The following is a 22,135-nucleotide window of genomic DNA, read 5'->3' as shown; positions in this document are numbered from 1 at the left end:
AAAAAAAAACATTGAAAATAACCATTTCTGCCTAAGGGGAAAGGCCACGCTGCCGAGCACAGAGCACAGTTCGATCCTCCTGTGACTCGGCTCCCGCTGAGCTCGGGTCCCGCTGTCCAAGCCGGGAGAAGCCCGAGGGAGGGGACCCGGAGGGTCCACCCCGTGGGGAGGACCCCACTTCACACGGTCCTTAGGGGAGGACGGAGGGGCGCTGCGCCCCGAGTGGGGGATCCTGAAAATCGACAAAAGGGCCCTACCTCCTCCTGCAGGGGGAAGAACGGCAAAAGGAGCTCAAAGCGAAGGCGAGTTTTTTGTCAAAAGAGATTACTTGAGTACAAATCAAAGTTCATAAACAAAAACAAAAACAAAGGAAGAAAGAAAGAAATAACCAATGGCAAAGGAAAAAAAAAAACAAAAACAAAACAACCAAACCCTGCCGGGGAAAAGAAAGGGTGGATGCGCGCATTCCAGCTGACTGAGAAGGGGCGACGTCTCTGACACCCGTGTCGGAACCGGCACGAGCACGGCCGTGCCAACACGGCGACTCGACGGTGCAGGGAGAAGACAAGCGCCCGGGAACCCAATACCGCCAAAACAAAGAACAAAAGGAAGGAGAAGGGAAACTCAAAAGAAACCCGACGTGGACCAGCGGGCGCGGGGCGGGGCGGGGGGGGGCCAGCTGCTCTTCAACGAGGGGCTCACAGGGACTTACCGGAGGGGCAAAGACAGTTTCTGTTTGTTTTTGAGAAAACGAACACTGTAATCAGGCCCGAGGAAATGAAATGCGGAAAAGACCCCTGCCCAGATGCTAGGAAACTCTCAAGACCGAGCCCGCCCGGGGTCGGGACCCCCACCTGAAAAAACAAGGCGAGCTGATTTCCTGGCGTGGGAAACAAGAATAAACATCCACTGGGAAACACGGGAGGAGGCGGGCCCAGCCCACCGCTGCCGGGAACCCCACAGCCCCGAAGGGTCTCCAGGTCACCTCATCAGCGTCTAGGCCAGCCGTGCTGAGGGTCTGAGGTGACGCGGAGCGCCCAGCAAGACCCCCACCTAGACGCACAGGCCGTGGGTTACCTTGAGCTCCTGGAGCTGGTCAGGCTCGTAGAGTTTGGGGGACAGCGCCTGGGCCAGGAAGGCGTCCAGCTCCTGGCGACGCAGGATCCGCGCTCCGGGCCACTGGACCATATACCTGCAGGTGCACAGGGGTGTGGGGTGGTCAGGACAGGGCAGCACAGTGGACGGACGGTCAGGGAGACCCAGGGAGAAAGCTCAGGCGGCCAGCCCCCTGCTCTTCATGTGCGCTGGACCATGGCAGCGAGCAGAGGCAGGTGCCCGGCAGCGGGGCCGAGCAGGAGACCGTGATGGTGACGCGAGTCCGAGCAGACTGCGAGCCAGCTGGCCAATGAGCTTTGACTCCAGTTTCACACCTGTGGGGGGGTCACACTCGCGGATACAAACCACCTTGTCAGATTTACCTACTTATTCACCACCACTGGCGGCAGTGGGCGAGGGGAAGAAAGACGATCAAGATCCCACTGGTGTGGCACTCCTGGGTGGGCAGCTGGATGGACAGGGAGGGACAACCAGGCCTTCAACTTCCAAGGACCTGCCTCCCTACCGCCCCCGCCTGCGCCGACTCGGGTGCAGTTCCCAGCGCCTGCCCCCCGGCTCTGCCTTCCAGACTGCGAGGATGACCTCACCACAGTGCCAGCCAAGCCCTAAAAATAACCGGATGGCAGATCGCTGTGTGACGGCCAGCAGGGTACTGGGGTACTGGAAAGTCTGCCCAGGCCCGGACTGCCCCGAGGGACGGCCCCGGGCTTCTGGAGGCCTCCGTGCCTGCTCCCACCCGGCCACAGACAGACAGAGGCCGGCGAGAGCCCCAGCAGAGATGGAAGCGGCCCCGGCGGGCCGACGCCCAGCACGGGCCCTGTGGTGGCGAGAGGGAGCCTCGAGGCAGAGAGGAAACCTGCCCCCAAGGTGCGCCAGCAGGAGCCAGCGGGGAGCGTCAGCCCAGGGGCCCACCCGCGGGATTTCTGAAACAGGATGTCAGCGCTTTATTCCACTTCACTCGGTGCTTGCAGCGACAGAAACGACACCATCTGCGATGGTTTCGGTGTGACAAACCCTGAGCCTTAATCAGGGCTTGACGTAAAGACGTCTCCCCACTTCCGTCTGGAAAAACGAAGTCACTATGGAAAAGACACGCTGCACCTACAGTCTCCGTGGCCGATCTCTGCAGAAGCATCTGTCACACATTCCTTTTATTTATTCGCTGCGGGCCACACCCTGCGGTGCTCAGGGGACCACCGGGGGTGCCAGGGACGGAAGCTGGGTCTTCGTGTGCGAGGCCAGCACCTTCCCAGCTGTCCAGTCTCTTTATTCCTGATTTGAACTGAACGTGTGACGGCATGTAACACAAAATGCACGGCTCTGAGAGCTGCCTGGTGACAGGCACAAGTGCCCTCTCGGCTGAGGGGCCTTGTCACTTCCCCCTCACTGCAATTCTGCTTTGCAGACCCACAAACACTGACCCAAGACCCTGGCGCGGTGCTCCTTGGACCCGGCCTACCTACTCTCGAGAGGCTCGCTGGAGCCTCTGGAGGTGTGCCCAGAGACCGGGGCATGCGCGGGTGCCAGACACGCCCTCTCTCGCCCTCGGAGTGGCTGCTCTGCCCAGCTTCCTCCAGTCTTCCCGTGTAACCCGGGTTCCAATTCTAACTGGACTCATTTTAGCATCTATGCAGAGCCAGAGAGACGGCACGGCGGGAATGGTGCGCGCCTCGCACTCGGCCACCCCAGGTCCAATCCCCAGCACCGCAGCTCCCTCAAAGCACCAGCCATCAGGAGTGATGCCAGAGCACCGTCAGGAACAGGGCCTGAGACAGACAGGTGTGCTCGCCCCCACAAACAAACAATGAATTACGATAAATTAAATTCGAAGCAGTTGCAGGGCAGAGAGAACTCAGTGGGCTGAGGGCAGGCTTGGCATGCAGGAGGTCCTGGGGTGGTGCCCTGGCACCCCCAGACTTTCCAGAGCAGTGTCAGAAACACTTCCCCGGGCCTACCCCCCCGCCCCCCGTGTCAAGCTGGGAGTAGCTCCTGAGCACCTCCCGATATGGCCTAGCGACAACAAACAAACTAAAGATCTTTTCAATTCTGAAATGAGGTTTTTTTTTTTTCCCCTCCCATATAAAAACAGAATCCGGTCTGGAGCAATAGCACAGCGGGTAGGGCGTTTGCCTTGCATGCAGCCTACCCGGGTTCAATTCCCAGCATCCCATATGGTCCCCCCCGAGCATCGCCAGGAGTAATTCCTGAGTGCAGAGCCAGGAGTCACCCCTGTGCATCACCCAAAAAGCAAAAAACAAAACAAAAACCAAATAAACAAAATCAACAAATACTGGTTTTTTTTTTTTTTTGGGTGTCACACCTGGCGATGCTCTGGGTTACTCCTGGCTCTGCACTCAGGAATTACTTTTGGCAGTGCTCAGGGACCATATGGGATGCTGAGAATCGAACCTGGGTCAGCCGAGTGCAAGGCAAATGCCCTCCCCGCTGGACTATGGCCCCAGCCCAACAAATACTGTTCTTTAGGAGGGAGCAGGACCAACGTGAGACTGGACGAGATGGTGAACGGGCAATAATGGGCCCTAACTTGGGGCCGAGGGACGTTTCAGAGAATGATTGCAGAGAGTGAGCCTGCCACCCCCCGGCTCCCAGCCCAAGCAGGGACCCCACTCCCTGCCAGCCTCCAAGTCCTGGTGGGCAGCAATCAGCATGCAGACTCGGGCAGTCACTCTCTGGGACAGTGCGAGGCATGGGGGAGACTGGAGTTAGAAACAAAGTATCCACGAGGAGTATGGTGGGAAATGGGAAATGCCCTTTCCTGAGCGATAACAAAAGGGCCACATACAGAACTCACCCCCCCACACCGCGTGCCAGTTCAAACCCTCTTCACCCCAGCAAAGCAGGGTCTAGCCAGGCTGGGAGAGGCAAGGCGGGTTTCAATGCCGGCCAGTCAGTTCTCCTTGACAGAGGTGGAAGACAGAGGACGAGTCTGAGCCCAGACGCCGGGACAATGCAAGCAACTGGGACTGTGACCCTCCCGAGAGAAGCAATAACCACACTGAATTAACGACTGGGACCGTTTTCCCCTGGAGAGCTACTCCAAAGTACATACAGCAGTATGTCCTTCAAACCCTTCATCCTTAGAGGACAATATGCGCACTGCAATAGCACAGCAGGGAGGGCGTCTGCCTTGCACCCCAGCCTCCCGTATGGCCCCCTGAGCATCACCAGCTGCGATTCCTCAGCGCAGAGCCAGGAGGAAGCTCTGAGCTTCGCCCTCCCCACTCACCAACGCTCTATGTTTAAGATCATTACGGTATTTCCATGTCAGACCCGTCCCCCTAGCCTACAGGAGTGCCCGTCCACGCGGTGGCTGCCCGCGGCCTCTCTAAGACATACAAATGCGCTTCCTGTGTGCGGAAACTTCTGGTGAAACTCAATATACAAATCAGACCCGCTGGGAGATTAAGAGCCACAGCCGGTGATGGAAACAGGCCGATGACAGTAACACAGTGACAGGAGAGGCCTGTGTCACGAGGCGGGGACACCTACCGCAGGACGCAGCACAGCACCGTGAGGTGGGTGGGGACGCTGGCGGGGTTGAGCATGGCCGGGGTGTCGGAGCGCATGCAGGCCAGGAAGGCGCGCATCCGCCGGTTCTTGTCCTCCACCGCCTTGCCCAGCCACAGCCGTTTCAGGTTGGGGCACGTCCACTCCCGGAACGCAAGGGCCTCCACCAGCTCGGGGGTCTGCGGAGACTTGCCCTTGTAAGCTGCCCACTCCTTAATGATGACCGGAGAAACTGCAGGGGAGAGGAGAGGAGAGCCGTTACTGCCATCCCGGCACACCCGTCGGACAGACAGAAACACAGCTCGTCGGGACCAGGCTGCAGGTGCCACCTCACTCCCACAGACCGTCAGGGAGGGCTCGGGTCTAGAATGCTCTCCTTGCCCCGCAGCAAGGCTCGCTCGATCTCCAGTTAGGACACCAGGGATCTTATGCTCAATCGAATCATGCCTGCATTTCCCTAGATCCCTAGGAAGTCCTCAGATTCCCTCAGCAAAAAAGACACAGAACAAAACCAAGTCCTGGGGTGCTGTCTTACTCAATGTCAGCTGTGACTGTTCTCCTCATCGATGTTCTCATTTAAGCGACATTCAATAAATTGTTATCCTCAGGCATGCTGTAAGACTGAACCAAGGACGTCAGACTAAGCTTATTTTAGTATTTTAAACCCATTCATGAACGTTGGAAAAACTGGTATAAATCACCAATGCTATGTGGTTATATACATTCATGGAAAATTGCATTTTTGATAGCTCGTCCTTTCGACAATTAGAATTGAGTAACACTCTGCATTTGGTAATCACTTCACCGGAGGTTTCCCAACATTAACCAAGGTACCCGGTAAACTCTTGTTTTCAAGATAAGAGTTTGTCAGAGCCCAAGTGCACAACGATAAATGATACATTAGGAATATTCCATTAAAAGAAGTTCCAGTAGTTCTTCATAAAGACCAAAGACAAACTGTAAAACTCCCCACTCTCCCTCAAGGAAGCAAGAGGTTCTAAGCTGGTATAATACAAAAGCAGCCGTTTTTATTCCTATGTTCTCGTGCTCCAAGGCAGGTAACTCTCGCAAACCCGTTTCCGGACATAATTTCTTTTTTTCTTTCTTTCTTTCAGCACCGAGCCAGAAACTTGCAAGGCCCTGCCCAGCCGTGCTCAAACAGGCCTGGTCACACCACGCTCCAACGCCAGCAGTGCTGGGGCCCGACTCCTGCCCGATCCTTCCCCAAGAGCCAGACCTCGGGAGCCGACTGCCAGGAGCCAAGGACACGGGAGGCAGGTCCTCGTCTGGGGGACAAAGGCACAGACACAGGCAACAAGATACGCTCACACCGCCACTCAGCGCCAACACGCACATGTGCTCACTACGGACGCTGTGCCCGCACACACAGACACACAGCCCTGCACACACTCAGAGCACGAGAGCGCTGGGCGTCTCCTGGACACAGTACTGTCACATCCCCATCTTTGCTTCCAGTTCAGACGTGGCCTCCCAAAACCTCCCCAGCACTCCTTATCTGGAAAACCTTTACGCTTGGTTTTCAATGGAGAAACACACTCCCCGTAGATTTCATCCTCAAATCCTGGGCCTCATGCCCGGGAGCCTCCACCCGTGGCTGGGCACCGTCCCCGGAGTCCGGGCTGAGGGCGCCCCGGGCACTGAGCCATCTGGAAAAGGTCGGTCCCTGCACAGGCCCCGCACGTGCTGAAACCCGACAGGGCCCGGGGTCTTACAGCCCGGACCATGCTTGAGGCCCCTGGGCCCCACCCTCGGGCTCACAGGCCCAGGAGGAACTGACCGCAGGGAGCTTCCCCTCCGGCCCCAACACGCCCGTGGGGACGGCTGGAATGAACTGAGGAAGTAACACGCAGAGGAAAGAAACACGCGACAACACTCGGGCTGTTCCCGGAGCAAGCCTGATTTATTCATTCTTTCGGTTTGGGGGCCACACAGGGCAATGCACAGGGGGCCCGGGTCGGCCGTGTGGGAAAGGGCCCTCCCGCTGTGCCACTGCTCTGGCCCCGGCGCTTTCCTCCTGACTCACCCATCGTGTCAACCTCCGCCCCAGCGGGATCTTCCACAGACCTGGCCCCTGGCCGCTGTGTCCACGCAGGTCTAGAGACTCCTGAGTCAGATGAAGTCCAGCCCAGTGCCGTGTAGATGAGGGACTCCCGGGGTCTGATCTGGCCGTGCCACACCTCTGGCTCAGGCTGCCTCGGAACACGTGGCGGGACAGCCCCGCACCCACAGAGACAGGGCTGGCAGGGACCCGAGGGCGCGCAGTGTCCGATGGCTTGGGCGCACACGTGACCAACACACACTGCTGTGAAAACACCGGGTGCGGGGGCTGGAGCCACAGCACAGTGCGGACTTGCATGCGGCCAACCGGGTTCAATCCCCGGCATCCCATGTGGTCCCCCAAGCACTGACAGGAGTCATTCCTGAGTGCAGAGACAGGAGTAACCCCCAAGCATCGCTGGGTGTGACCCACCCCCAAAGAAAACACCACACCAGGTGTCTGATTCTCTCCCAGCCTCACACAGCACCGAATCCTACAGAAGGGAAGATGATGCACTGTCGTCCCATTGTCCATCGATTTGCTCAAGCTGGCACCAGTAACGTCTCCATCGTAAGACTTGTTGCTGTTTTTGGCATATCGAATACACCACGGGTAGCTTGCCAGGCTCTGCCGTGCAGGCGCGATACTCTCAGTGGCTTGCCGGGCTCTCCAAGAAGGACGGACGAATCGAACCCGCGTCGGCCGCTTGCAAGGCAAACTCCCTACCCGCTGTGCTATTGCTCCAGCTCAGTTCAAACTCAACGCTCTTGTGAACAGAAAAGACCCCTTCAAAATGCTGCTGGGAGTGTGGGTGGGCGGGTGCAAGGACATGTATGCTCGGGCTGTCGAAAACCAGCAGCATCACCCGCTGACAGGCACGGCTCAGTGTCACATTTAAGCAACGGACAACGGACAAGCCACCCTGAAATCGATGACAGGGCTGACATCCCCGGCCCAGGAAGCAGCAGGCCTCGCCCTATAAGCTACTTCAAAGCAGCCGTGGCTACGCCGAGCCCGGAGCACTGCTGAGCCGGGCGCCGGCACCACAGACAAGGAGCAGAGCCCACGTGCACGGGGCAGGCAGGCGCCACTGCCGGGGAAGATGCCAAGACTGTCGCCAACGGCCCTGGGTGTCAGGTTCTGTGCATACACACATGCCTAAGACCTGAGCATGTGCACCCGTGCACATGCATGTGTACAAGCCTGCGAGTCATGCATGAAGCGTGCCCATGTGCGTGCAGGTGTGTGCTGGGAAGGAGCTACTGCTTTGCATGCTCTCCCGTGGCTGCGGGGAGAAAGCATGCAAGGAACTAGAGCCAGCCCCGCCCTGCACGTCAGAGGGGAACGAAGAAGCGGACGGTCTGCATTAGGCCCCGCAGAGCGTCCTCGGGCAAGCGTGTCCCCCGACCATCACAACCCTCGAGGGCCGGAGATCACAAAGAGCCCTTCTGACCCCCCTAGTCTCTGGGCCGGGGGCTGCCGCCGTGGGGACTGCAGACCAACAGTGACGTGGGTGTCTCTCACCCAGGGGAGCCCATGGCAGAGCTCCAGGGAACTGTGCGGAAACCAGACCCAGACAGCACCTCGCTCCCCAGACCCAGGGGGGCCGCAATCCCCGGTGTGCACACACGTGGCACGCTGGCCGAGGTGCGGGAGGGCATCCCGGGCACTGCTGCAGAGCCGGTCCACATTTCCTGCCCCACTGTCATTAGGGGCGTCAATTATTTGACAAACGTGCCGCTTCTTAAGCAAAGTAGAGCAGGAAAGAGCAATGTGAGAGTCAAGTCTTAGACAGCAAAGCACAGAGAAAAACCCCAGACGACAGACCCCGCCTCCCGGTCTTCCCTGCCTGTGACAGCCGCCTCGCACAGGCCTTTTCTCTAACCAACGCAGTTCTGCGTTACCGGGCCGAGGAAGCCCGCGGTATTGCATGGACGGTAACACGGGAATCTCCGCATCACTGGGCTTTGATCTTCTGGACCTTCCACTCGGCTTGTTTTGGGGCCAACCTGGTGGTGCTCAAGGCCTACTCCGAGCTCACGCCCCGGGGCGGGCAGGACAGAGCCACGTGCTGATCTCTCGGGTCCCTTCCTGGGCCCCGGAGCACAGCAGAGCGTGCCACCCCGCAGTGCCACACACTACCCCGCAGTGTCCACACACACTTCGGCGCCCAGGGCCCAGCACTCGGCTGGCAGGCACTGCCCCAGGCGGCAGCCATGCGGTGGCCATGGGGGCCTGGCCGCCCGGGACGGAGCTCTGCCCACCCGTCCCCAGTCGTCACTACATCCTCTTCAGACTCCTTCACCGGTGGGGCCGAGTCCCGCCGCAGTGCCCCAGTACACGCACCCTCCTCAGCTGCGGGAAGGACAGCGCAGGAGCGAGGCCGGGCGAGGGGAAGAGAAGCCCCAGGGCAGCATGCGGCTCGACCTCACCCTGGGCCTGCCTGCCCCCTGCTGGAGCCCGGGCCCTGGGCATCAGGGGGAGTCTCCTGGGGGTCTCCCGACACTCCGGCACATGTCTGGGTGTTTCGCCCACACGCGGCCCAAGAGGGAGTGCGGGTCCGAGAGCAGCTCCTCGGGCAGTAACGATGGAGAGTGAGAGCAGCCACGCCAGAGAAGGGGCCAGAGCAATAGCACAGCAGGCAGGGCACCGGCCTAGCCCACACTGACCCCCTGCGCCCCCTCCACCCCCCCGAGCCTGCCAGGCGCGAGTCCTGAGGGCAGAGCCGGGAGTTACCCCTCACACTGCCAGGCGCGGCCCCAAAGCCAATCACTTCCCAGACACCGAACACTGTGGTGTCTCCTCAGATGCTCCGGGCACGGAAACCAAGTTGGGAGCGATGTCTGAGTCCACGTAGGCACATGCGGGGGGGCACGGGGCTGAGGTTCCGGGCGGGTCTGGTCTGAGCAGCGGGACCCGCGGGCAGGTGTACCTTGCGTCGAGGCGTCGGCCAGCACCGAGACCTCCCCTCGATGTCGGTGCGGGCAAGAACCGACACTATGCAGAGGGTCCAGACCATGGCGATCAGAGCTACCACAGGGCCTTTGAAGGCCGAGGGCACTTCTGCACGTGGCTCTTGTCACGGCGGGAGCGTCCTGATGATGGTGACTTACTGGGCGCCTCTCCGGAGAGCTACAGGTCCGGAGCACAGTGAAGCCGCATCTCTGGGGAAATAGCCCCATTCCCCCTTCAAGGCTCCAGCCCTGCCTCAGTTCACCCCCACAGTCGCCAACTCCCCTTTCCTGAGCTGGGGGAGCAGGCACCTCGGGTCGGGCCACACCACTCAGGCCCCCACTTTCGCCAGGGCCCAGCCCGCGCGCCAACGCCGGCTCCCACCCCGACACAGCACACCCAGACCAACTGTTCACTGTGACGTCTAGCTTTTTGGGGGGTGAGGGGAAGAGCAGGAAGGAGAGTTGGGGGGGGGTGTGGGTCACTCCCGGCTCTGTGCTCAGGGGACGACACGTGATGCCAGAGATGAAACCCACGTCAGCTCCATGCAAGGTCGCCCACTGCACGCTCCGATCTCCAGCTGCCTATCCCGTCTTCTGCTTGGACTTGTGGCCACACCCAGAGCTCAGGGCTTACTCCTGGCTCTGTGCTCAGGGACCACGCGGACACTGGGGACTGAACCCAGGTAAGGTTCAAGCACCTTCCCCGCTAGACTGTTTCTCCCGTCACCTGCACTGCTGATTGCCTGCCGGACACAGCGGGGCTGTGTCAGACCCAGTCCCGGCCGGTGCCCCCGAGAGGGAACTTCAGTGGCTCGGGCTCACTCACAAGCTGTGCCAGCTTCGGCCGTCAGTCACACCTGGCCACCTCCTCCAGGGACAAGGCCACCCCACGGCCCCCTGCAGGCTGCCCCATCTGCCCCAGAGCCCCCCCGCCCAACCCACACAGGACAGGACAGGACTCAGCCCCAGCTCATGTGCACCGCCGTGCACCGGGGGCCTCCCCGGGCAGCCCCTGCCTCCTTGCCTCTCTGTGTCGGCACAACCGTGGTCGAGGCGTCCCAGCCTGGCTGGTGGCGCCTCACTTGCACGGTGCTGGGGGCCTCTGCTGCTCCGCCATACACAGGGACACCCCACCTGCCCTGCCACGGGCACGGGCACCCTGGGTGCCCCGACAGCTCTGGCTCATGTCCGCTGTGTCTCTAGGACACAGGAGTAAAGCACGAAGACCCTTTCGCCATCCGAGCCATGGCAGTGTGTCGGGGGGGGGGGGGGGGAGGTCTGGCATGAGGAATCGGCCAGGGACCCCCACAGTGTCCTCCGCCTGCCCAGAGAGCCGGACCCAGGGAAAGTCTTTCAAGCAGTGCGCCCTGGAGACTGCAGGCCCCGCTCCAGATCCAGCTCGCACGCCCGTGTCTGTGGAGTCCAGCTAGCACGCGTGTCTGCAAAGTCCAGCTCGCACACCCGTGTCTACGGAATCCAGCTCATATGCCCATGTCTGCAGAGTCCAGCTCACACACGTGTCTGCAGGGTCAGTCCAGCTCACACGCGTGTCTGCAGGGTCAGTCCAGCTCACACGCGTGTTTGCAGGGTCAGTCCAGCTCACAGCCTGTGTCTGCAGGGTCCAGCTCACGTGACTCTCAGAGCCACTGTCTCCACAGGCACGACAGGCTCTATGTACTCAGCGGGGTGGGGTGGGAGACACACCCAGCAGTGCTCAGGGGATACGCCTGGCTTGGTGCTCAGGGTCCCGCGTGGCAGTGCTGGGGAGACCGCGAGGTATCAGGGATGACACCTGGGTCTCCCATGCAAAAACTGGATTCTCTGCCCATTAACCATTTCCCTGGTCCCAATAGGGCTGTTTTATCCCTACTACTACAGGGGCTGGGGGCTAACCCAGAGGTACTCAGGCGACGTGTGCTGTGCCACCTGTCCCGCGCCTTACTCCTCTCCGGCTCCGCTCCCCGGGGCGAGAGGACTTGGCTGTACTGGTGCCAGCGCCACGCCTGTCTGGTCATCAGGAAGCCACAGACTTCTGTCTGGAGCTGCCAGGCCCTCCTGAGCCCCCGTTTTCCCCTCCGCCCCCAGCCACCGCCAACCCCACCCCAGCCCAGGGCAGAAAACGCCCCGCGCCCAGGACGCTTGTGTACAGCGTTCTCGTCCACACTCGGGGGGACGCTGCATCCCCTTTAATGCGCCAGCAAGGGCCCGGCCTTGGCCTCTGCCACACCGAGGGGAAAGCCCTTCCGGCCTTCTCCTGTCTTCCGCCCACCCCACCCCCAGTCCCTCCGCTGTCAGCCAGGTGGTCCCAGGCCTGCACCCCTGGACTGCTGGAGGTGCAGACGGCATCCAGGGACAGCCAAGCGGCCTGGGTCCTACCACCAGCAGCGTGGTGTCAGGCATCCCGGGAGGGCGACCGGGGGTGGGCACGCTGTTCCTGACTCACTTCCCTTCCTGGGCCCCCCCCCCCCCGGCAGCCCCTCCATTCCGCAGGACCACGCCCGGCGAGCTCCAGCAGGCCCGGGGAGGCTTTAGAAAGTGCACAAGAGGTTACGAGGTACCGAGGAAAACAAACAATGGGTGTCACAGTACATACATTCTGGTGGAAGTCTGTTCTTTCTAAAAGCAAGTCTCTCAGTTTTCTTTCTGCTTTCTGCCAAGCTAAACAGGACTCCGTAAACATACTGGCGAACCGGCCTATAGAGCAGGGCGGCGGGAGGCAGGTCCTTGCTGGCTTCATCTTCAATAGAAACAGCAATTTTGATTTCACCCTTTGCATGGAAGAAAGCAGAATAATGTTGCACATTTTTCAGAATTTACAATCGACCCAGAAACACACTGTATTATCTCCAGTTAATGACAATCCATTCTAGAGCAATTGCTTAACGACAGTACGTGGCCTATGTGGAGAACGTTCGTGGGATAGGATGAGGTCAAAAACACGTGCTCGAGAGACAAAAAGGTCTCCGTGGTTTTACCTTTGATCTCGCCACAAGAGCCAAAGCAAAGCCTGGCGGGGAGCCCCACGCCTTTCAGACAATCTGAACAGGGAACTTCCGACAACAAAGGAGAGAGAACGCTGAGAACGCGCCATGTTTTATTCGTCAGGGTGGTTGACATGTGAGAAAATTCATCATTTTCAATGATCTCTAGGAAACCCAAGAAACGAGCATCCTGAAAATGAAATGGTCTTTTTTCATTTTTTAACCAAACTTTCCCAGTAAATTTTTGTTTGTTCAAATCACCTACCCAAGAGCACCTACCCAATAATAAGGAATATTATTGCTGTAAGTTCTCAGCGTGTGACAGACAGGCCCCATCTAGTGAACAGGGTGACCAGGTCCCGGGCCCGCCAGAGACCCTCGCCTCCGTCTCCGTAATCCACAGCACCAAGGCTTACAGCTCAAGAGATTTTGGGTTTTTTGGCAAAACTCTGACATACGTATTTTTATGACACAAAAATGCATACACAATCGTCTGTGTCCGCTGAAGGCGTTGCCGTGAGCCTTCAGCAATGGCTTCACAAGCTTTGTACTGTCCCTCGAGTCCCATCAGTTCCCACCTGCTGAGTGGAGCTCTGACCTCGGCTCTCACCAAGCTGTTCCCTCTCTGCAGCCACCGTCTCCCATCCCAATCACTCCAGACCAGAGCTGCCAGCTTGCAGGACGGAGTCCCTTAAGAGTCCCATCTCCCCAGCCCCGCCCCGCCCCAGTGTGAAGAAAAGTTTCAGTGGCATTTCATTATCCCAAGAGGACACTCGGGTTTCTGTTCCTCAGCCACAGTAACCGGGTCCCTGTTCACCTGTGAAGTTGGGGCCATGGAAGAGAGGTGACAGCCTGCCTCGCTCAGGCCGCCAGCCCCTGCCTGCTCACACTCAGTGGGGGCTGCGCAGGGCCAACCCCCCAAGGCCCCCGGGGACAGGAAGCGTGGTGCATTCCAGGGTGGCCCCAACCTGAGCAATAGCCCTTTTCCACAGCAGTCACTTTTCACTTACCATCTAAGTATGCTGAACCTGAAAAATAAAACGTTCACCTTCAACCATCACCTGAAAGTGGGGCGTATGGGCCCATCGTCAAGACGGTGGAGGCGCTCACCCTCGCCAGAGAAGGGGAAGGAGCGGGGTCGCCAGCACCCGTTCTGGGCCTGCTGCGGGGCGGGACCCCGGAGCCAGGCAGGGCACCCGCAGGGAGTCTGCCCGGCTCCACCCCCAGGTGGCAGATGGATCACACACAAGGGACAGAGGGAAAGTCTCTGCATGTGGTAGATGCTGATGGAAACGTGTCAAAAAACACACAGCAGCAGTAAACCAACTCTGTAGGAGAATTCTGGCCACCCACGCAAGTTGCTCGAGCAGGGCTCTACGAGCCTCTGAACCCACCACGAGACCCCGGGCACAGGGAAAGCGGAAACACACACAGATCCACTCAAGACACCGAGATTCAAAAGCACCTGATCCACCGTGTCTGCCTAGGCACACCAGTGCAAGAAAGACCGTGGGAAGGGGCTGCTTTGAACCCCGTATCTGGTATGTTGCTGCTGTTTGCTGTACTGCACCAGGGAAGGGAGACGGCAGAAAGAGGATAAAGACATCACACGCTTTCGTGTATGTGTGTGTGTGTGTGTGTGTGTGAGAGAGAGAGAGAGAGAGAGAGAGAGAGAGAGAGAGCGCTGCTGGCTCAATCTGGCAGGGTATTAACGTGACACAGGGCGTCTTGAAATCAAAGAAAAAGGCAGCACTGAGAGGGGACGGTGACGTGCCGGCCAGCGCGGCAGCCGCGGTGCCCAGCAGCGCCCACATACCTTGGTCAGGACATGGAAGATGTAGGGGTACATCAGCCCCTTCTTGTGCCGGTGCTCGGCCACTCTCAGCACCTCTGGCGCCACGGGGGGCAGGGGCGGGGTGGTGATGTCCATGTGGTTCCTGGTGGGCATGGACAGGAGGCACGGGATTGGCTGCACGCTGCCCATCTGGCCGCCCTTCCCTTCCACAAGCTGGCTGCCTGGAGAGGCCGAGGACGAGCCGCCTTCCACCTAGAGCGCGGCGGAGAGAGGGGACACGTTCAGAGGCCGGCCCGCTCTGCGCAGGGAGCCCGTCCACGGCTCTGCCCCCGCAGCCCCACCGACGCCGAGTGACCGCCTCGGGAGAGGGAACTTCCTAAGCTAGGGGTGGCGCTGCGGGACACGCCGGGCTCCGGCCCTGAGGTGGTCCCTGTCCCGGCTCGGCTGCCGCAGGAACCGCGCGGGGAAAAGTGGACCGTCCTTTCCAGATCAGAAAGCTCCCGAGACCCCCGTGGTGCCGCGGGAAGGTGGGCTGCTTGTTTCCGGGCCGCACCCGGAGGAGCGAGGGCCTGCTCCTGGCTCTGCACTCTGAGGTCGGCCGGGGCCATGTGGGGTGCTAGTGCCAAGGCCAGGCCGACAGTGCCCCAGGCGAGTGCCCGTCCCACGCAGGCTCGCTCCAGCCCAGCCCGGCGCTGACCACGCGCTGCCCTGAGCCCCGACTCTGAGGGTCCAGCAGCCGCAGATCCGCTGGGAGCGCTGCCCTCGGGCCCCGGGGGGCTGTGGCCGCCTGGAGGGAGACATCATCACTGCTTCTGAAGGCCCCCGAGGGCTGGGACTGACCCAGGCCGCCACAGAGAAACTCGGACACCCTCTGCCCACGACACAGCCCCGGGCCTGGCACCACCACAGGATGGTCTTTACCCGAGACGAAGGGAACCAGGCGGCCCTACTGGACACGGGACAGAGCCCAGCACTGACACAGGCGCCCGGTCTCAGCGCGTCACGAGGAACGCCCTCCCACAGCAGCAGAGACTGCACAGAGGCGGGGGGAGGGCGGGCACCGCCTGGCCCCTCCCTCCACGTGAGCATCATCCGAACTGGTTCCCGAGAGCGATTATTATTTGCACAATAAACACCGGAAATAGCAACTGCTCATTGCTGGAATCTGTGCCACCCTGAAGACACCCAGTTGTTCTGTTCGGGGACACAGTCGAGTCTCAAGGTATGTAATTAAGTTCTGTCCTCGGTGTAAAGCACCAGAATTAGTCTGTGGGGGTGACGGGGTGGGGAGTGGGGTGGGGGGGTAGGAAGAGCTCACGGACATTCGCAAGTGCTTCCTGGGGCCCTGCTCTGGAGCCAGCGGGGTGGGGGGAGGTCAAGGTGCCCCCGAGCCCCTGCCGCCACTGCCACTTCTCTGTCACGACTCTCACACCCGAGGCACAGAGCAGCAGGCAGTGAACGAGGCCCTTCGGCCCGGACTACTCACCCCTGCACCGCGCTGCTGACGGAGACTCGGCGGCGCAGGGCGGGGTGTGAGGTTTTATTTTCACTCTTAACGCGTGTTTCCCTGGTGACTTCTTGGTCACCCCGACAGAGCCCCGCAGGACACGGGGCCCTGGAAAGGCCCGCGGCGAGCAGCGGGGTCCACGTGCGGCCTGACTCCGGCTCCCCGTTCCCACCACCCCGCCCTCCGCCCTGGACAGCGCCCTCTGGTCCCCGCCGCACTTGCGCTGCCCGTCTGGACGGACGAAGGGGCCGGCCACTACCTTGGTCTGGTCTCCCGGATCTCCCCGTGCTTCCGGCTCGGCGTGGCTTCCCGTCTTCTCCCAGCCCACCTTGTTCCCACTGACATGGCTGTGCACGAGAGAACACGGGATGGTTAGTGCCAACACGCCGGGCTCCTGCCCCGCCCCTACTGGCCGGTGCTCATGTCCCCGCATGTCCCCCGAACAATGCACGGTGGCACTGGGGGGAGTGCTGAGCGCCTGGCCACGTGCACGGAGGCTGCCTACGGTCGGAGACACAAGGGCACGAGCAGAGGCCTCCCGGCGACAACCCGGCCAGCTGTGGTGTGTACCCAGACGGGGACGAGGCCTGACAGGCCCTGGGCGTACCAGGAGGACACAGGGAAGGCAGTGGGGAGCGCCTGCAGACACGGGGAGGGGCGTGACGGTGTCTAGGCGGGGAGGGTGGGGAGGCGTCCCCGAGCCTCTCGAGCTCCAGGACCGAGGCCTTCCGTGCGGCTTCAAACTGGCGAGACCCACAGCACTCTGGGAAAACCGCCCCATGCCCGGAGCACTGGAAACCCAAGTCAAAGAGCCGTCGGCAGGCGCCTGCCTTGTACATGCGGCCGACCCAGGGTCCACCCAGCTTCCCATCTGCCCCACGAGCACTGCCAGCGGCTCCAGAGAGCGGAATCATGAGTAAGTCCTGAGCATCTCGGGGTACGGCTCCCAGGAAAACCAAACCACAACCACAACCTGTAAGAGGACCAGGGCACCTGGACAGCGTGGACGGCGCCTCTGCACACGGCCGACCCCACTCCAGTTCCTGGTCTGCATAAGGTTCCTCACCTCAGGGACTGTCACCCCCGGTCCAGACACACGAGCACGTACACACAAACACACACACAAGCCTGCATGTACACACACATAAACACACACACCTGCCATACACACCTGCACACACACACACCTGCAGATATACACACACATAAACACACACACACCTGCATGTACACACACATAAACACACACACTTGCCACACACACACAAACACACACACCTGCACGTACACACAAACACACACACCAGCACGTACACACACGAAAACACACCTGCACGCACATACAAGCACACGCCCCTACATGTGCACAGACATGCCCCCAGGCACACCCAATGCATGTACACCTATATGTGCAGACACACAGGCACACACCCCTGTACACACACAGGCACATGCCCCTGCATGCACTCATACACAGACAACTACACCCACAAGCTCATAGTTTCCCCCATACGTACACTGCACACACACCCCCGTATGTGCAGATACACACGCACACGCCCCTGCACGCACACAGGCACATGCCCCTGCATGTACGACACCTACACCCACAGATGCCCCCCCCATACACACACTGCACACACACACCCACATGTGCAGACACACAGGCACGTGCGCAGAGAGTGAGCGGCTGGGTCTCACCCAGGGGACCAGCCAGAGCAGCAGCTCCTCGGGGTGCCCTGGAAGGCAGAGCCCCGTGGACAGTGTCCGAGGCACCGTGGGGGCCCCAGCCCCGCCTGCACAGCGTCCCCTCCTCCAGGGTGCCCAGGCACGGCTGCCCGACGGCTATGGACACCAGGACCGTCAGAGCCAGAAACTCTCACGCTGCCCCCCACGGACGGCCCGTTCGGGAGAAGCTGGGCCGAGGCTGTGCTCTAGGCATCTCTGAGTGTTTGCTGAGGGTGAAGAGCACTTGCGGTCTCTGTGCAGTTCCGTAGGTCTGTGGACCACTGCAGATGTGGGCCTGGCGGCCGGACGCCCTGCCCAGGCTCAGTTCCCCGCGGAACTGGCCGCTGGAATCACCCGGGGGGCCTCAGGAGCACCATTTGGCGACTTGGCCGTATCCCTACCCCCAAGGCGGTTAAGGGAGCCTCCCTGCATGCAGCCGGCCCCACCTGGACCATCCCTCCTCCCCCAACACCGCTGGGTGCAGCGCAAGAGGCTCCTGAGCACTGTAAGGAGGGTCCAGGTGATCCCAGGTCTCAGTCCTCAGGCCCCTGCACTGACCTGGTGGGCTCAGCAGCACCAGGAGCAGCGCCCCCCACCCCCCATGACAAGGGGCCTGTTCTGGGGCTCTCATGGTCTTACGCCCCCCACCCCCCCAGGCTCTGCTGTGGACTCAGGCACAGCCCACAAACACCCTAGCCCTGGTCACCCGACACCTGCCTCACCCAAGGACCAACAGCACAGGACGGGGCAGACTCACTCCACAGTACCCACGGGGCCCCGGTCGTCAAGCGCGGGGTCAGCCAACACGGGTGATGCCCCTGGCGCCACCCCGCAGAGCGGCCTGGCGGCGCCCCCAGCTCCCGCCACTCCCACGCTACAGTGAACCGTGCCCTGCAGATCACGCAGCAGCGCTCCGTGGTCCCCACACACAGAAAGCACCGCACGGTACCCACACACACGAAGGACTATGGGGTACCCATACGCGCAAGTACTGCATGCTGCCTGCACACAGGAAGTGCTGTGGCGCCCGCTCAAGTGCTGCCTGGTGCTGCACGCAAAGTACTGCGTGGTCCCCACACGCAGGCAGGAAACACAATGTGGCCACCGCACACGGGAGTACCCTCTGGCCCCACACACGGGAGTACCCTCTGGCCCCCGCACACGGGAGTACCCTCTGGTCCCCGCACACGGGAGTACCCTCTGGCCCCGCACACGGGAGTACCCTCTGGTCCCCACACACGGGAGTACCCTCTGGTGCCCGCACACGGGAGTACCCTCTGGTGCCCGCACACGGGAGTACCCTCTGGTCCCCACACACGGGAGTACCCTCTGGTCCCCGCACACGGGAGTACCCTCTGGCCCCGCACACGGGAGTACCCTCTGGTCCCCACACACGGGAGTACCCTCTGGTCCCCGCACACGGGAGTACCCTCTGGTGCCCGCACACGGGAGTACTCTCTGGTCCCCGCACATGGGAGTACCCTTTGGCCCTGCACACGGGAGTACCCTCTGGCCCGCACACGGGAGTACCCTCTGGTCCCTGCACACGGGAGTACCCTCTCGTCCCAGCACACGGGAGTACCCTTTGGCCCTGCACACGGGAGTACCCTCTGGCCCGCACACGGGAGTACCCTCTGGTGCCCGCACCCAGTAGCACACACTGCATGGTGCCACTTGAACGGCAGGAGACCTCCCTCAGGGAGTGCAGTTCTCCGTGCCAAAGCAGACGGGAGTTCCGAGCCAACTCCCACTAGGCTGTGGTTTCCTGTGGGGTGGGGTGACTCTCAGGGGCTCTCCAGGAGGCTCGATGCCCAGGGGCCGCTCCTGGTGGTACCGGGGACCCTATGCTGTGCCATACACAAGCCAGCACCCCGCCCCTGCCCCCGGCCACACGGCAGTCCTGTCCCACAGGCCCGTCCAGGCCGGGCCAGTGGCGGCCGGCACCCCAACACACTCCCAGCCCCTGGGGGCTCGGCTGGTCCCCGCCAAGGCACCGAAGAGCACCCTGAGGCCACAGTGTGGGGGCGCTCCTGGGAAACGGCCGCCAGGGGTTCTGACATGCATGTTCCTGAGCAGGCAGGACCGAGGGCCCTGCTGGAGGCTGAGGCCGGAACGAGAAACGACACTTTCCCCTCTCAGAACTGCAGAGTGGAGGTGCTGGTACCCTCTGGTACCCACCCCCCAGCCCCTGCTCTGCTGCGGAGCCCGTCCCCAGGGGAGAACCCTCAGTGCTCAGCGATGTGCCCCAAACCAGCTTATTTATTTTGCTCTTTGCACCCGGCGATGCTCAGGGGTCCCTCCGGGGTCCTTCCTGGCTCTGGATGCAGGAATCACTCCTGGTGGTGCGCAGGGGACACCACAGAATAATACCGGGGGACAGAACCCAGGCCGGCCACGTGCAGGGCAAACGCCCTCTCTGCTGGACCATCGCTCGGCTCCCCGGCCCAGTGCCGACCTCGCACAGAACCACGCGACACCGGCCCGAACTGCAGTGGCGAGGCAGAGTTCACACAGGGGAGAAGCCACACCGGTGTGAACCCGCCTCCCACTGTTTCGTTTCTTCCTTTAGACCAGGTTTCTTAGGAACCAGGCTTTTTACAGGGAGGAGGAAGACTACAACACTGAAAGCTTTCTCTGCCAGAGACAACATGTGTGTGCAGAGGGGGAGAGGGACGGAGGAAGAGAGGGAGGGAGGGAGGGGGAGAGAGAGGGAGGGAGGGAGGGGGGGAGAGAGGGAGGGAGGGAGGGAGGGGGGGAGAGAGGGAGAGAGAGAGGGAGGGAGGGAAAGAGAAAGAGAGAAAGAGAGGGAGGGAGGGAAAGAGAAAGAGAGAGAGAGGGAGGGAGGGAAAGAGAAAGAGAGAGAGAGGGAGAGAGGGAGAGAGAGAGAGAGAGAGAGAGAGAGGGAGAGAGAGAGAGGGGACAGGGGTAGGGAAGGAGAGAGAGGAGAGAGAGAAATACCTGTGCATTTCGCTGGGATTACCCAACCAAAATGCAAGAATCATTTGCAAATGCATCTACTCTGAAAAATATCTCCTGCACAGATGTGCCCAGGCCTGCCGCCAGACAGGTGCACGGTCCAGTGCCCGGTGAGCCGCGCAGAGCAGGAGTCCCCGTGGGCTGGCGAGAGGGCGGCCGGGGCGGGTCAGCCGCCCTGTCCCAGCAAGTCCACTGGGGGTGTGGCGCCAACAGCCAGGGCCGTGTGCAGAGCAGGCCAAGAACTGCAGGCTCAGAATCTTCCGGGAGGGCCTGGGGGGCCTCACCTGGCCATGCTTAGTGGCCGAATGGGGGTCAGTCACGGCCTAAGGTCCACAACCCCTGTCCCAGGCCTCCGGTCCGGGAAGACCCTTCTCGTCACCCTGTCCCCCGCTGCCCCCCGCACTCACTTTGCAGCGGCTCCACTGCCGTCGTCGTTGTCCGAGGAGGAGGACGTGGAGGAGCCGGGGAAGTAGGCGGCGTCCACGTGGTTGGGGCTGCCGCCGGGGGCCGGGTGGATGGGGGAGGCCCGCTCGTACAGCGGGGTGTGCTTGCCCTCGGGGGGCACGCTGCCGTAGCTGTTCTGCTCGCTCGGGGTCTTGCCGCTCGACTCCAAGCTGAGGGCGGGCTCGGCCAGGCTGTAGGGGTGTGGACCCTGGCCCGCTGGCCCTGGGCCGGGCACCTGCGGCAAAGCAGGCGGGTGTCAGAGGGGACGCGCACCAGGCCTGGGACCCCGCTCTCCCAGCACGCTGCAGTCACCCCCGCGGACACAGGGACCTGGCTGGGCTGGACATGGAGGGCCACGGGGGGGAGGGCGCCTTACCACGGGCTTTGCTTGCAGAGAGGCCTGTGGAATGTTGAGCATCTGAGGGGGGACATACGGTGGCACCATCCCGGGCATCCCGAAGGGATTTGGTCTGGCTGTTGCAGAACAGGGGAGAGAAGAAGGAGACAAGCCTCAGAGGGGGGTGGGGTGGGGTGGGGTGTCTGTCTGCCCCCGCCCTGCCTCCCGCTCACCCACGGCTCAGAAAACCCCCCGAAAGCCACGCTTGGGGGACTGGCAAGAGCACGGTGGGGAGGGCGCCTGCCTTGCACGCGCCGGCCAGGACTGACCCCCTGCCGCCCTGCACGGTCCCCGGACCCTCGCCAGGAGTGAGTCCCGAGTGAGAGCCAGGCGCGAGCCCAGAGCATGACCAGGTGTGGCCCAGAACCATACAGACGGAAGTCACGTGTGGCGGGATCTATTTCACGTGGGGGGAAGGGGCGTGGGGGGGGGGGGGCAGGATCTTGTTTTCTTTTAACCTTCCAGGAACTGCCTCCCGTCAGAGCCCAGGAACAGGGTAAGAACCGAACGTCCCTCTCCAAGTGCGAGACAGGGCAGTTTATATTCAAACAAGGGAAACGAGGCCCTCGAGGCCGTCCAGCTCGGAGCCACACACAGGGGCCCGGGACCCGGACACGCTGCCAGAGCCTCCGGGATGAGCCCCGTGACCG

General features: G+C 61.4%; 1 protein-coding gene across 3 annotated transcripts in view; it reads right to left on the bottom strand.

Annotated features, from left to right (window-relative positions):
- FAM120A (family with sequence similarity 120A) overlaps nucleotides 1-22,135 on the bottom strand; it is a 60,142-nt gene that overhangs the window by 10,606 nt on the left and 27,401 nt on the right. For 2 of the 3 annotated variants that reach the window (XM_055125016.1, XM_055125015.1), the window contains exons 6-12: nucleotides 21,465-21,562; nucleotides 21,052-21,323; nucleotides 16,200-16,287; nucleotides 14,455-14,685; nucleotides 12,251-12,425; nucleotides 4,627-4,876; nucleotides 1,078-1,192 (exon numbers count right to left, since the gene is read on the bottom strand). In XM_055125016.1, coding sequence (XP_054980991.1) covers nucleotides 1,078-1,192; nucleotides 4,627-4,876; nucleotides 12,251-12,425; nucleotides 14,455-14,685; nucleotides 16,200-16,287; nucleotides 21,052-21,323; nucleotides 21,465-21,562 — 1,229 coding nt within the window. Of the gene's footprint in view, nucleotides 1-1,077; nucleotides 1,193-4,626; nucleotides 4,877-12,250; nucleotides 12,426-14,454; nucleotides 14,686-16,199; nucleotides 16,288-21,051; nucleotides 21,324-21,464; nucleotides 21,563-22,135 lie in introns of those variants that run through there. The other variant, XM_055125017.1, reaches the window with a different exon arrangement.

The sequence above is a fragment of the Sorex araneus genome, chromosome 2, assembly GCF_027595985.1.
Source record: "Sorex araneus isolate mSorAra2 chromosome 2, mSorAra2.pri, whole genome shotgun sequence".
Lineage (NCBI taxonomy): Eukaryota > Metazoa > Chordata > Mammalia > Eulipotyphla > Soricidae > Sorex > Sorex araneus.
The sequence above is the reverse complement of the archived record's forward strand: the minus strand, read 5'-3'. Positions and strand labels throughout refer to the sequence as shown.